Source organism: Pongo pygmaeus, chromosome 19, assembly GCF_028885625.2.
Source record: "Pongo pygmaeus isolate AG05252 chromosome 19, NHGRI_mPonPyg2-v2.0_pri, whole genome shotgun sequence".
NCBI classification, from domain to species: Eukaryota; Metazoa; Chordata; class Mammalia; order Primates; family Hominidae; genus Pongo; species Pongo pygmaeus.
The window spans coordinates 68173406-68187636 of record NC_072392.2 but is presented as its reverse complement, the minus strand read 5'-3'; the positions used below and the strand labels follow the sequence as shown (position 1 = coordinate 68187636).

The window sequence follows — 14231 nt, the reverse complement described above, 5'->3', positions numbered from 1 at the left end:
GGCTCCCCAAGCCCTGCCAGGTGGGGTGCAGGTTTCTCCCTGACACTCCCAGCCTCTGTCCTGGGGGTGCTTGAGGCCCCCTCCCTGGGCCTGACCAGTTGCCTCCACAGACAGCTGAGTGCCGTGTCCTCGGATGGGGAGGGACAGGGTCGGCCTGTACCCCGGAGGCACCTGGGTCCATCGGAGAAGGTGCGGGTGACAGAGGCGAAGGCAGATGGGGCACTGACCCAGAAGGAGAAAGCAGAGATTGGCACTGTGAGTCGGTGGGGCAAGAGGGGCTGGAGAGGATGGACAGGCAGGCCCCAGCAGCCCCAGGGTTTATGGAGTCCCCTGTCCTGACTGCCATGGCTGCTCCCTACAGGTGGAGCTAAGTGTGTTCTGGGATTATGCCAAGGCTGTGGGGCTCTATACCACGCTGGCCATCTGTCTCCTGTATGTGGGTCAAAGTGCGGCTGCCATTGGAGCCAATGTGTGGCTCAGCGCCTGGACAAATGATGCAGTGGCAGACAGTAGACAGAACAACACTTCCCAGAGGCTGGGCGTCTATGCCGCCTTAGGAATTCTGCAAGGTGAGCCTGTGGGGGTGTCCAGAAGGGGCTCCAATATCCCTTCTTCTCTGGGCTGCCAGGCCCCCCAAAGCATGCCCTTGCATCCAAGCCTCCCTAACCCACTCTGGTCAACCGGTGTCTCTGATTCTGCCCCTTTGTGCCTGCTCACTAGTCCAGGTGAGCCAGTGCCCTCTGCCTTCTCCAACAGGGCTCTTGGTGACGCTGTCAGCCATGGCCATGGCAGCAGGTGGCATCCAGGCTGCCCGTGTGTTGCACCAGGCACTGCTGCACAACAAGATACGCTCGCCACAGTCCTTCTTTGACACCACACCCTCAGGCCGCATCCTGAACCGCTTCTCCAAGGACATCTATGTCATTGATGAGGTTCTGGCCCCTGTCATCCTCATGCTGCTGAATTCCTTCTTCAACGCCATCTCCACTCTTGTGGTCATCGTGGCCAGCACGCCGCTCTTCGCTGTGGTCATCCTGCCCCTGGCTGTGCTCTACACCTTAGTGCAGGTGTGGGGTGGGCGTGGTGCTGGTATGGGGCAGGGCATCTACATGGGCAGGGGCAGCAGGGGTGGGACGCTTCAGGCCACCAACATTACAGGGTTTTGTTAGGGGCAGTCGTTGCTTAACATTTATGTTAGGGGAGCCATTACTTAACCTCTTTGAAACTCATTTGCCTCACCTGTAAAACAGAATGACTCATAGACCTTCCTCATGGAGTTGGTGAGAGAATAAAATGAAATAGTTATACATTGTAGCTGGCACTGGGACTTTCCTGTTGGCTTTTTTTTTTTTTTTTTTTTTTAGACAGAGTCTCGAGTCTCGCTCTGTCGCTCAGGCTGGAGTGCAGCTGCACATTCTCAGCTCACTGCAACCTCCGCCTCCCAGGTTCAAGCAATTCTTCTGTTTCAGCCTCCCAAGTAGCTGGGATTACAGGCATGCACCACCACGCCCAGCTAATTTTTGTAGTTTTAGTAGAGACGGGGTTTCACTATGTTGGCCAGGCTGGTCTTGAACTCCTGACCTCAAGTGATCCGCCCACCTCGGCCTCCCAAAGTGCTGCGATTACAGGTGGGAACCACCATGCCTGGCCTTCCTGTTGGCTGTTTTTTGATAAAACATTGTCAACAGTTTGGGACACATTATCCTTTCCTTCCTTTTATACATATCTAAACATACGGGTATGCATGTGTTTAACATAGATGAGTTGATAACCTTCAGATACAGCTAACTGTAAAAGGTCTTTGCAGACACTGAACTCCTGTTCTGTAATGAATTAGTGAGTTCCCGGGGATAGATGCTCAGCACCTGGGTATAGCAACCATGACCTAGGCTGTGCTCTGTGCTGGGCTGGGGAGAATCAGATAGACATCCTGTATAGTCCTGGATATCTTAGGCCACAGAGGAGAGGATGGAAACTGGAGGCAGAGCCGTGTTGTGGGGTTGAAGCAGAGATGATCAGAGGGAAGGAGTGAATGACACATCAAGGCCCCAAGTCTTGGGACCTTGGAGGTGGGGGAAGGCAGCGATGTCTCGTGGTGGGAGTGAGGCTGGCTGGGAGGACTCATCTGAAAATGGATGAGTTCAGAGACAGGCAGGACTGAGTTGGGGGTTCCATGGCCCTGACCCCAAACTCCTTCTCCCTCCATCAGCGCTTCTATGCAGCCACATCAAGGCAACTGAAGCGGCTGGAATCAGTCAGCCGCTCACCTATCTACTCCCACTTTTCGGAGACAGTGACTGGTGCCAGTGTCATCCGGGCCTACAACCGTAGCCGGGACTTTGAGGTCATCAGTGATACTAAGGTGGATGCCAACCAGAGAAGCTGCTACCCCTACATCATCTCCAACCGGTCAGAAGCTGCCTCCCTCTCTCCCTGCTCCTCCAGGAATTCCCAGCAGGCTCTGTGGTGTTCAGGGTCCTTGTCCCTCCTTTCCCCTAAGCAGAAAACTGGCAAACTGGCCCCTCCCTGCCCCTGACCCATTTCCTCCTCATCTGACCCCCCACAGGTGGCTAAGCATTGGAGTGGAATTCGTGGGGAACTGTGTGGTGCTCTTTGCTGCACTATTTGCCGTCATTGGGAGGAGCAGCCTGAATCCGGGGCTGGTGGGCCTTTCTGTGTCCTACTCCTTGCAGGTATGAAGGGCCTGGACCTCAGGGCAGGGCCACCACTGGGACAGAAACCACACAGGTGTTCCAGGCATTTCCCGAGTGCCCCTCCCTGCTCAGTATGGGCACCAGCCACAGGGTCTGTTCTCAAGGACTGTGAGAAAAAAAAAAAAGAAAAAAATCATTGAGTTGACAAGTTTATAACCACACACCATGGCTGGATGTTCCTACTTGCCTTCCCCAAGAAGCCCATGTTCTCACATTCAGAAAGAATTCTTTTGAATAATCTCTGTCCTCAAACCCCACATCTCCCTCCTGCTCAGCCGTCAACCTTGCCTGACACCTCACAGTCCAGCGCTGGAGAGACCCCCATCAGCAGTGGATTGTGCTGCAGGCTGAGCAGGTCTTTGTGGCTGGAGAAACAAAATGTTTTAAAAGCCCAGAAGAGGGACTGGCTGCAGTGGCTCACACATATAATCCCAGCACTTTGGGAGGCCGAGGTGTGCAGATCACCTGAGGCCAGGAGTTCCAGACCAGCCTGGCCAACATGGTGAAACCCCATCTCTACTTAAATACGAAAATTAGCCAGCCGTGGTGGTGGGCACCTGTAATCCCAGCTACTCGGGAGGCTGAGGCAGGAGAATAGCTTGAACCTGGGAGGCAGAGGTTGCAGTGAGCCAAGATCACGCCACTGCACTCCAGCCTGGGTGACATAGCGAGACTCCATCTCAAGAGAAAAAAAAAAAAAAGCGCAGAGGAGTTTATTGCTTTGGGGTGTTGTAGAAATGATCTTGGAGCTTAGCCCCAAAGGACAAACAGAATTTCTCTTGTCTCTGGGCAAGTTGTAGGCTCATGTGACAGGTCAGAACAGTGTAGGGCTGGCATACTGCTCACGTTCACATGCTTGCAGAGGAAGTACACAGACGAGGTGACTGAAGCCTGGGCTGCAGGTCAGGCAGGTCATCCTGATGCCAGCTTGTACTGTCAGAGTCACCTAACTGCAAACAGAATTTTTGTAAAGCAGATCACATTGTTAATGCCTCAGGTGACTCAAACCTTGAACGCGTTGGCAAACAAAAAGCAATCCGGAAAGGTCAATTTTCACAAACGTCAGTGTGCATATGAATCTACTTGTTAAAATGTACATTTTGATTCAGTAGACCTAGGATGGGGCTGAGGACTCTGCATTTTGATCAAGACTCCTTGGTACACAAAGTGTGGCCCATGGGCCAGTTGCATCAGCATCCTCTGGGAGCTTGTTAGAAATGAAGAATCTCAGGTCCCAAGTCCCACCTCAGACTACAGAATCCGGCGTTGCATTTTAACAAGATTCTCTGGGAAGTCTTATACATATTAAAGTTGGAGAAACAGAAACCAAGGCGAGGTGGTCCTTGTTTAAGTCTGCACTGTCACTGCCCGAGGGAGTCATTCATGATTACAGCCCCAGCTGGCATGCCTGTGGGCTTGATCCAGGCCCACCTGGGTCATCCATGGGCTAGGATGCCATTGATGGGCACATGATCCAGGAGTCTGAACTCCTCCCAAAGCCATTATGGTGGGGAGGGGAGATTGGCATACACATAACCCAGTCTCTTTGGCCAGGTGACATTTGCTCTGAACTGGATGATACGAATGATGTCAGATTTGGAGTCTAACATCGTGGCTGTGGAGAGGGTCAAGGAGTACTCCAAGACAGTGACAGAGGTGGGTACTGGCATGAGCCCAGGACAGGGGGAGTCTGAAGTAGCTGGGGAAGAAAGCTTGGTGGCCCTCCCTCCCTCAACATCAGGGCCAGCTGTGTATAGGGCTCTTCATTCATTTATCCATTCGCTCCTTACTGAGCATCAACCAACGCTCTATGCTAGGAGGCGTAGAGAGATCAGAGTTGAGCAAGACGGTGTTTGCCCTCAGGTGATTCTGATTTGGTGGGAGGGGTAAGACCTGTTGCAAGGCTTTGCAGTGGATGAACAGATCTCTGGCGTGGTGCACCTGGAGAGGACAGATGAGGGAGATCCTTCAGCTGGGGTGACCAGGGGAGATGAGCTTACATGAGAAGGATGGACAGGCTTTGATAGACTAAGTAAGATGGTGGGGTGGGCAGTGGGAAGGTGAGCATTCCAGCCAAAGACACCAGCCTGGGCAAAGGCGTGGAGGTGGGGCAGCATGCCCTTTGTTGGGGAAAAGGAGCTGTCCCCTACTGGGGGTTCCAGACTTTTCTCCACCGCCCCCTCTCATGGTCACACCTCAGACCTCTTCATGGCCAGAAGCTGCAGCATCAGTGTCAAGCATCCCATCTTCGGCCCACACTCCTATCCCTGCTTGCTCTCATGCTCCAAGTCCCCCACTGTCACAGCAGTCTGCCTTCACTGGGACTCCCAATCCCATGACCCCCCTTTGTGTCTCTGTCCATCGGCTTCTCTGCCTTCACCTCCCTCCCCAGCCAGCCTAGAGTCTATGCTCCACCAACACAAACGCTCTCACCTGCCTCGCCCTTCTCTCTCTTTTCTCTCAGTTGTACTCACCTCCAAAACCCACCCCAGCTGAGCCCACCAACCTGCCTTCTTCATGCCTGCCCTGAGCACTTAAAACCTTGCAGGAGTCGGGGCGCAGTGGCTCACGCCTGTAATCCCAGCACTTTGGGAGGCCAAGGTGGGTGGATCTCTTAAGGTCAGGAGTTCAAAACCAGCCTGGCCAATATGGTGAAACCCCATCTCTACTAAAAATACAAAAAATTAGCTGGGCATGATGGTGCACACCTGTATTCCCAGCTACTTGGGAGTCCAAGGCAGGAGAATTGCTTGAACCCAGGTGGTGGAGGTTGCAGTGAGCCGAGATTGTGCCACTGCACCCCAGCCTGGATGACAGAGTGAGACTCTGTCTAAAAAAAAAAAAAGCTTGCAGGAGAAAAATCACTGAGTTGACAAGTTTATAACCACACACCACGGCTGCATGTTCCTGCTTTGCTTCCCCAAGAAGCCCATGTTCTCACATTCAGAAAGAATTCTGTTGAATAATCTCTGTCCTCAAACCCCACATCTCCCTCCTGCTCAGCCATCGACCTTGCCTGACACCTCCATAAAAAAGTAGGTTCTAAGACGTGAACTCCCTCAACCTTCCTGCCTCTCGGTCTTTAAACCCGCCTGTGTCTCCTTCACCGTTGTCTTCTTTTCACTTTTAGCAGGAATCATCCCTTTCTGTTTCAAAGCCCAGCCCCTCCATTTCTTCTCATGGCCGCTTGAGGACCTGGCTTCCTCAGTCCCGCCCTCCATCTCCTGTCATTCTTGCTCCCTCTGTTGGACGCTTCCCATCCACATGCAAAAATATTCCATCACATCTTCCATTCCAGACACACACGCAAACCCTCCCCCCTGCACTCCACTGCCCCATTTCTCTGCTCCTCTGTCGTGAAGCATGGTTTAAAGTACGGTCTCCACAAGCTCCGTCCGCTTCCTCATCAGCCTTGATCTCATCTGCCTCCTGCAGTCCTCCTTCTAGCCCTTGCTCCACGGAGACAGCTCACCAGTGACCTTCCTGGTTCCAAATCCAGGGGATGCTTTTCTGTTCTCATCTAATTCAACCTCTTAGCAACGTCCCAATAAAATGACCTCTCCCTTCTTCTTGGAGTCCTCGTGGATTCTGTGGCCTGCATTGCACCCGCCAGTCCACCTGCCTGACCCCAGCCTGGCTTCCCCAGGCATCACCCTCCGGCCCCTCACCCCTCACTGTCTGGGAGCTTCCAGTTCCCCTGCTTCATGTCTAGCAGCCCAGTTCCTGCATGGATACCCATGCTCCTGTCTCTGTATCCTATAAATGTCTGCCCTCAACCCCACGACCCGTTCTCTGACACCTCCTCGAGAGACCAATCTGTGCCTGCTGCTCTGCTTTTTCACCTCTAGCCACGTGGTTTCTCCTGCCTCGAAGCAGGGCTGGCTCCACGGGAACAGTCGCAGCGTCCCCACTCCCGGAAGAACGGCGCGTTTAGAGTAATGCTCTGCCGTCAGCGCCTTGACATTCTCCATCATTCTTCAACAAGAAGGCTCAGGTTTTCATTTTGCACTGGGCCTCCCAAATTATGTAGCCAATCCTATCTCAAAGCCACCATCATCTTATGTCCTACCAGTCTATTCTGCTTGTAGCAGCCAAGAGATTAAAAAAAAAAAATCAAATCACGTCATTCCTCTGTGTACAGCCCTCTAATGGCTTTGCATCTTAATCAGAGTTAAAAAAAAAATAGTCCTTAAAATGGTCTGCAAGGCCCTACATGATGGGGCCACCACTACCTCAGCCTCTTACCTCTTGCCTTTGCCACTGTGCTCCAGAACACACCTAGAGCCATTTACGCCTGCTGTTCCCTCTGCCCAGCATGCCCTCCCTCCAGATATCCACTTGGCGTGTTCCCTCACCTCCTTTGGGTCTTACTAAAATCTTTGCCTCCTCCAGGAAGCCTTCCCTGACCACCCGGTGTAAAGCAGCAACACTAAGCACTTCTTGGCCCCTAGCACTCATCACTTCTTACATTGTATAGATTTGCTTATCTGTTGATTATATGCCTCCCTCTACTAGAACGTAAATCTCACGAGGGTGAGGACTGTTTCAATGGGGTGCCATTGTGGCCCCACTGCCTGGCACTGGGCTGCCACCCAGTAATAATGAATGGGTAAAGGTAATGAGAGGGGGAGTTAGGGCAGGCAGGGAGGGCACTTCAAGGAATATAAGGTGTGGCACAGTGGCTCACACCTGTATTCCCAGGACTTTGGGAATCCTCCTAGGCAGGAGGATCCCTGGAGGCTAGGAGTTCGAGACCAGCCTGGTCAACACAGCAAGACACAGTCTCTTCAAGTTTTTCTTTAAAAATTAGCCAGGTGTGGTGACACAGGCCTGTAGTCCTAGCTACTCAGGAGGCTGAGGCAGGAGGATGGCTTGAACCCAGGAATTCAAGGTTGCAGTGAGCTATGATCGCACCACTGCACTCCAGCCTGAGTGACAGAACAAGAACTTGTCACAGAACAAAACAAGTTAGCCAGGCATGGTGGCATGTGCCTGTTGTAGTGCTAGCTACTAGGGAGGCTGAGGAAGGAGAATTGCTGGAATCCAGGAGTTCAAGGCTGCAATGAGCCATGATTGAGACCCTCTCTCTCAAAAATTAAAAAAAAAAAAAAAAGGAACATGGGCAAGCAGAGAGACTGGGAGGGGAAGGACACCGGAGTGTTGGAGTAGATCTGTGGGGAATAAAGTCAGAGGGATAAAGGAGTCATTGAACACAAGGCTGAGCCACAGGGGTGCCAAGGACCCTCCCAGGGATCATAGTTGGGGAGGATTGAGGGGCCTTGGGGGAGAGAGATCGAAAGGTGAAAGAGGGCTGCACTGGGCAGGAGCTGATGTGACCCCATCTGCCCCTCCTGCCAGGCGCCCTGGGTGGTGGAAGGCAGCCGCCCTCCCGAAGGTTGGCCCCCACGTGGGGAGGTGGAGTTCCGGAATTATTCCGTGCGCTACCGGCCGGGCCTAGACCTGGTGCTGAGAGACCTGAGTCTGCATGTGCACGGTGGCGAGAAGGTACGCGTGGGGTAGGCGGGCCTGCGTGTGTGTTCATGCCTGCAGACACGGCCACAGCCCTTGTGGGGAGCTTGGGTCTTTTGAGAGAGCAAGTGCTCCAGCCAGATGTTTGTTCGGCCTCCAGGGGAGTCCTGGAGATGTGCCTTTGACCTCTCAGCTTCCCCCTGAGAGCCCCTTCCCTTCCCCGTCCAGGTGGGGATTGTGGGCCGCACTGGGGCTGGCAAGTCTTCCATGACCCTTTGCCTGTTCCGCATCCTGGAGGCGGCAAAGGGTGAAATCCGCATTGACGGCCTCAACGTGGCAGACATCGGCCTCCATGACCTGCGCTCTCAGCTGACCATCATCCCGCAGGTAGGAGCCTAGCACGGGCTGGCCACACTCGCCAACGGCCCTGGAGGCAGGCCCCACCTTGTTCTGTAGCTTTAGAATGGAGACTGGGACCCCAGTCTCAGAGGCTTGGGCAGGTGGGGAGGGACAGACAGCAGGAAGCAGAGCCATCAGTGAGCCACCCGTCATGGATCTGGAAACCTCAGACTTACCCTGCCCAATCAGGCCCTGTCCTTTGACCTCCTGGGCCAGCACATGGAGAAGGACCCCTCCAAGAACCCCTTCCCCCGAGACATTCTGTCCTGGTCTTTTTGAGCAGCTCTAATTACATTTCACTTTTTCTGTCTCCTCCGGGGTATTTTTTGTTTCTGCCGAGTGGACACTTTGGAGTCAGATTAGTGGCTCTGGTTCCTGCTTCAACACAGGGCTTCGTGGTTGGCAAAGCTGAGGTTTATCACTCCCCTACAGGCAATTTTCTATCTCTTTGGCCATTGTCTCCTCTGGGGAGCTGCAAACAGAGTGGGAATGCTGCCACCTTAATCCCTCTCTTCTTCCCTGGACCTGGGGCCCATGGCTCCTTATAGGGCCTAAGCTGCCTCCCTCTGAGGCCATGTTGTATCCCCAGGACCCCATCCTGTTCTCGGGGACCCTGCGCATGAACCTGGACCCCTCCGGCAGCTACTCAGAGGAGGACATTTGGCAGGCCTTGGAGCTGTCCCATCTGCACACGTTTGTGAGCTCCCAGCCGGCAGGCCTGGACTTCCAGTGCTCAGAGGGCGGGGAGAATCTCAGGTAAACACTGGGAGTGCAGAGGTCAGGAACTGCAATCCTCCCTGGGGAACCCTGGCAGGTGCTGGGACACCTGACACCAATGACACAGAGATGAGGCCAGCCAGGATGTGCGCAGGGCCGTCCTTTTGTATTGAACATATCCCGTGTGCCAGGCACGGCGTACTGCCCCGCCGACTCCTCACACAAGCCCCAGCGGTGGTCCATGATCCCACTTCACCGGTCAGGGAACTGAGGCTCAGAGATGGTAAAGGGCTTGACCTAAGTTGCACAGCTGGGAGAAGGCGGGTCTGGGATTTGAACCAGCTCTGGGAGATTCCAAACCCTTTGAGGAAGCCCTCTCCCCTCCAGAGCTTTCTTACAGCCCCAGATTTTATGTCCTCCGCCACTGGGCTATGCATCGGAGGGGCCAGTAGTCACCTCTTACTGAGTCTAAAGGTTGGAGACACCTATACCTGTGCTAGCTGTGTGATTTGGGGCGAGTTGCTTAACCTCTCTATGCCTACTTTTCTTTCACTCTAAAAGGCAGATAATAACAGTCCATACCTCTTTGCATTATGCTGCCCAATAAAAAACAAAGCAAATCATGCATATGAAACTAATGTTTTTTTCTCATAGCCACACTTTTTAAAAAGGAAAAACAAGTGAAATAAACTGTAATACTATAATTTGTTTAGCCCAATAGATCTAAAATATTATTTCAACACATCATTGATATAAAAGTATTAGAAATATTTTGCGTTTTTTCGTACAAGTTTGAAATCCAGTGTATATTTCACATTTACAGAATGTCTCAATTTGGACTAGTCACATTTCAAGTGCTAATAGCCACATGGGGCCAGTGGCTACCACCTGGACAGAGCAGTGTTAGGGTCAGTGTGATGACAGGAAAAGCGCTTCGCTTGGATATGCTCCTGTGAAATGTCAGCTTTTCCCCTCCTCCCTTCCTTCCCTCTTCTTCTCCCCCTCCTCCTCCTCCTCCTCCCCATTTTCATTTTTATATTCAGTCCATACTCATGCACCCTCCCCAGACCTCAAAAACTAAAACAAGACCAGGCGCAGTAGCTCACGCCTGTAATCCCAGCACTTTAGGAGGCCAAGGCGGGTGGATCACTTGAGGGCAGGAGTTCAAGACCAGCCTGGCCAACATGGTGAAACCCTGTCTCTACCAAACACACAAAAATTAGCTAGGCGTGATGGTGGGCACCTGTAATCCCAGCTATTCGAGAAGCCGAGGCAGGAGAATCGCTTGAACCCTGGAGGCAGAGGTTGCAGTGAGCCAAGATCTCACCACTGCACTCTAGCCTGGGCGACCGAGCGAGACTTCGTCTCAAGAAAAAAAACTTTACATTTGCCCAGCACTTAACAATATTCAAAGCACTCTGGCCTCCACTTTCTCCTTTAATCTTTACCGTGGTCCTGTGGGCCAGAAACAAGGCTCCACAGTTTGAAATGATTTCCCTGCAGCAGTTCAGCTGATAAGGGGCAGAGCGGGGACTCTGGCTCTGTCCCAAACCTTTCCTTGCTGTATCACAGCCACCTCCCTCACCTGGACAACTGGTGGGACTCCCTTGCCACCCAGGCAGCCCTTAAGACTAAATATGCATCTTAACTGGCTCTCACTTACATAACCATGTGGGGGTGGCTGGCAGACAAATATGGTCTCTCCAGACCCTGTGCCCCATGACTGTCTCTTGCTTGATCCACTCTTCTCACCTGCTTGCTCTCAACACTTCCCCCAGAGCATGCCCCACCCCGACACATGCCAGGATCAGAGACAGAAATCCCCTCCTCCCTCACTGAGCTTGTAGCCGCTTTAAGTATAACCTGTGTCCTGTGCCAGTTCCACCATAAATCAGCCCTGAGTTCTATCCGGCCGCTCATTCTGCTGCCAAAACCTTCATTAGTTGCGGGAATGGGCCAGGGAGAGAGCCCGGACTTTACTCCAGCTGTGGTGACTCACGCCTTTGGGAAGGGCTGAGGTATTTGTCCTTGGATGTGGGGATGCTGTGGCCCTGGTTGGGAACACAGCCTCGTTTTGTCTGCTGGCTCTGGCTTCCAGGGCAGGAGGCTGAAGGCATGTGTCCTGCCCCTCCTTTACTTCCTCAGTGACCAGACACAAAGAGTCCCCAGGTCTTCCTCTGCCCTGCCCTTTTCTTGTCCCCGAAGCAGAGCCCTGGCCTGTATTCCCTATGGGGTGGGAGGTGACTGCCTGAACTGTGTGATATTAGGCTCAGCAAGATGGCATCGTGTGGCCTATTTGCAAATATCTGAGAAGAGCCATGCAAGTATGTTCTTACTAAGGTGTAAATGGCTGATAGAGTGAAGCAGAGAAACATCACGGCCCTAGCTGAAAAGCAAGGATGGGGAAGAAAGCACCGAGAGAGGAGGCCAAGGGTGCCAAGAGCAGACAAGGGATTTCACAATGCCTTTTAGCACTGGCTCATTCCCCAAGGCCCCTCATTATCCCAATGGTGTCCAGACCTCTGCTCCGTTCTGGAGGGCTAGGCTATGGCAGAAATGGGAGAAGTCAGACAGAAAACCAGTCCTGGGCCACTGAGGAGTAAAACAGGTCTGGGAATGAGGCCCAGAGGCAGGTGGGAGGCCCCCAGCTGGAAATGCCTGCCTTCTCCACTCCCAGCGTGGGCCAGAGGCAGCTCGTGTGCCTGGCCCGAGCCCTGCTCCGCAAGAGCCGCATCCTGGTTTTAGACGAGGCCACAGCTGCCATCGACCTGGAGACTGACAACCTCATCCAGACTACCATCCGCACCCAGTTTGATACCTGCACTGTCTTGACCATCGCACACCGGCTTAACACTATCATGGACTACAGCAGGTGGGACACGGGAACCTGAGCAACGGGGAACCTGGTGGGGCCACCTGGGGCATCAGGAATGGGCAGGGCAGGTTAGGGTTATCTGAACAAGGCAATGTTCCTGGGATTGCTAGGGCATGGCAGGCAGAGCAGAGTTTCCCAAGATCTGGATAAGGGGCAGACCAGAGGGGGGTGGCCTGGGCTCAGGGGTGGGGTATACAATGACATTTTCATTTTTTTTCTTCTTTTTTTTTTTGAGACAGAGTTTTGCTCTGTTGCCTAGGCTGGAGTGCAGTGGCTCACTGCAACCTCAGCCTCTCGAAGTGCTGGGATTACAGGCGTGCACCACCACATCCAGCTAATTTTTGTATTTTTAGTAGAGACGGTTTCACCATGTTGGCCAGGCTGGTCTCGAACTCCTGACCTCAAGTGATCCACCTGCCTCGGCCTCCCAAAGTGTTGGGATTACAGGCGTGAGCCACTGCGCCCAGCCTCAACAATGACATTTTCTAACACATGGGGAAGGGCACACTGGGCTCCACAGGCACTGTCTTTGTGCACAGGCCACTTGCATCCTGCCTCCTCCATGATGCAATGTAAGGGGAACTGGAGGCTTCATGCTGGGTCCCATCACTTCCTAAGAAACCTGCTGGCAGAGTGCCTGCATGTCCCTCACCTCATTGGTGTCTCACAGCCACTCTGGTCACAGATGAAGAAGCAGCTCAGGTGGCAGCTGGACCCTGACAGCACCGTGAGGAGCTGAGCCTTGTGGGGAGAGCACTGTGTCTGGAGTTCCAGGCTGCTGTGTGACCCTGGGCAATTTGCAGAACCTTTCTGAGCCTGTTTCAAATGAAAATGATGCTTCGTGGGATTGTCGTAGTCAATGAGGGCTGGGCACAGTGGCTCACACCTGTAATCTCAGCACTTTGGGAGGCCAAGGAGGGCGGATGACTTGAGGTCAGGAGTTCAAGACCAGCCTGGCCAACATGGAGAAACCCCGTCTCTACTAAAAACAAAACAAAACAAAAACAAAAATTAGCCGGATGTGGTGGTGCATGCCTGTAATCTCAGCTACTCGGGAGGCTGACAGAGAATTGCTTGAACCCAGGAAGCAAAGATTGCAGTGAGCCAAGATTACGCCAGTACACTCCAGTCTGAGTGACAGAGTGAGACGTTGTCTCAAAAAAAAAAAAAAAAAAAAAAAAAAGTTGGCCAGCACCGTGGCTCACACCTGTAATCCCAGGACTTTGGGAGGCCGAGGCAGGCGGATCATTTGCGGTCAGAAGTTAGAGACCAGCCTGGCCAACATGGTGAAATCCTGTCTCTACTAAAAATACAAAAATTAGCCTCACATGTGGCCCACACCTGGAGTCCCAGCTGCTCAGGAGGCTGAGGCAGGAGAATCACTTGAACCCAGGAGGCAGAGGTTGCACCACTGCACTGTAGCCTGGGTGCAGAGCGAGACTCTGTCTCAAAAAAAAGAAAAAAAGTCAATGAAAGATATTTAAACTGCAGGTGATCCTGAGAAATGACAGTGTCCTCCCCAGCCCCTTGCTCTAATTCTTGCACTAGGCCCTCCAAGGATGAGGGGAGGGGCCATGCCCTCAGAAGCTTGTGGTTTCCTTGGAGAGGCAGACCACTCCCTCATTGTGCCAGATGTCAAGGTGTGGTGCTGGAGGTCGAGGAGAGAGGGCTGGGTGACTCAGAAGCCTCACGGGAGTGAACTGGCTCTGCCCTGGCAGGCTGTGCTCCCTAGAAACTAGAGGGGAGGAGGAGGCAGGAGGCTCAGACAAGTCTCCTTTGAAGGAGTGTAGTGGGAATACCCCAACAGGCCTTCATTCACTCAAGAAACACTTGCAGGACGGTGGGGTGGGGAGGGTGCCATGGACAGGGCAATAGGTCAGACTTTGTCTCTCTTGGAAGTGCCCCCATGCAGCCAGCAGTGTCTTGGGAGCCGAGCTGAGAATGCCTGATGCTACCCTCTGTCTGTTCCATCCCTCTCCTACCCTCACCCCCCACTCCCATTTAGGACCCCACTGGGAGAAGGGAGGGTGGGCAGGAAGTGCTGAGCCCTGGGTTTG

The 14231-nt window shown here is 53.2% G+C and overlaps 1 protein-coding gene across 4 annotated transcripts in view; it reads left to right on the top strand.

The window, feature by feature from the left end:
* Positions 1-14231, top strand: part of ABCC3 (ATP binding cassette subfamily C member 3) — a 57252-nt gene that overhangs the window by 41121 nt on the left and 1900 nt on the right. For 3 of the 4 annotated variants that reach the window (XM_054460089.2, XM_063656983.1, XM_063656984.1), the window contains 10 exons: positions 111-255; positions 362-569; positions 757-1067; positions 2210-2409; positions 2567-2693; positions 4269-4370; positions 8073-8219; positions 8412-8570; positions 9172-9338; positions 11977-12171. In XM_054460089.2, coding sequence (XP_054316064.1) covers positions 111-255; positions 362-569; positions 757-1067; positions 2210-2409; positions 2567-2693; positions 4269-4370; positions 8073-8219; positions 8412-8570; positions 9172-9338; positions 11977-12171 — 1761 coding nt within the window. Of the gene's footprint in view, positions 1-110; positions 256-361; positions 570-756; positions 1068-2209; positions 2410-2566; positions 2694-4268; positions 4371-8072; positions 8220-8411; positions 8571-9171; positions 9339-11976; positions 12172-14231 lie in introns of those variants that run through there. The other variant, XR_008495249.2, reaches the window with a different exon arrangement.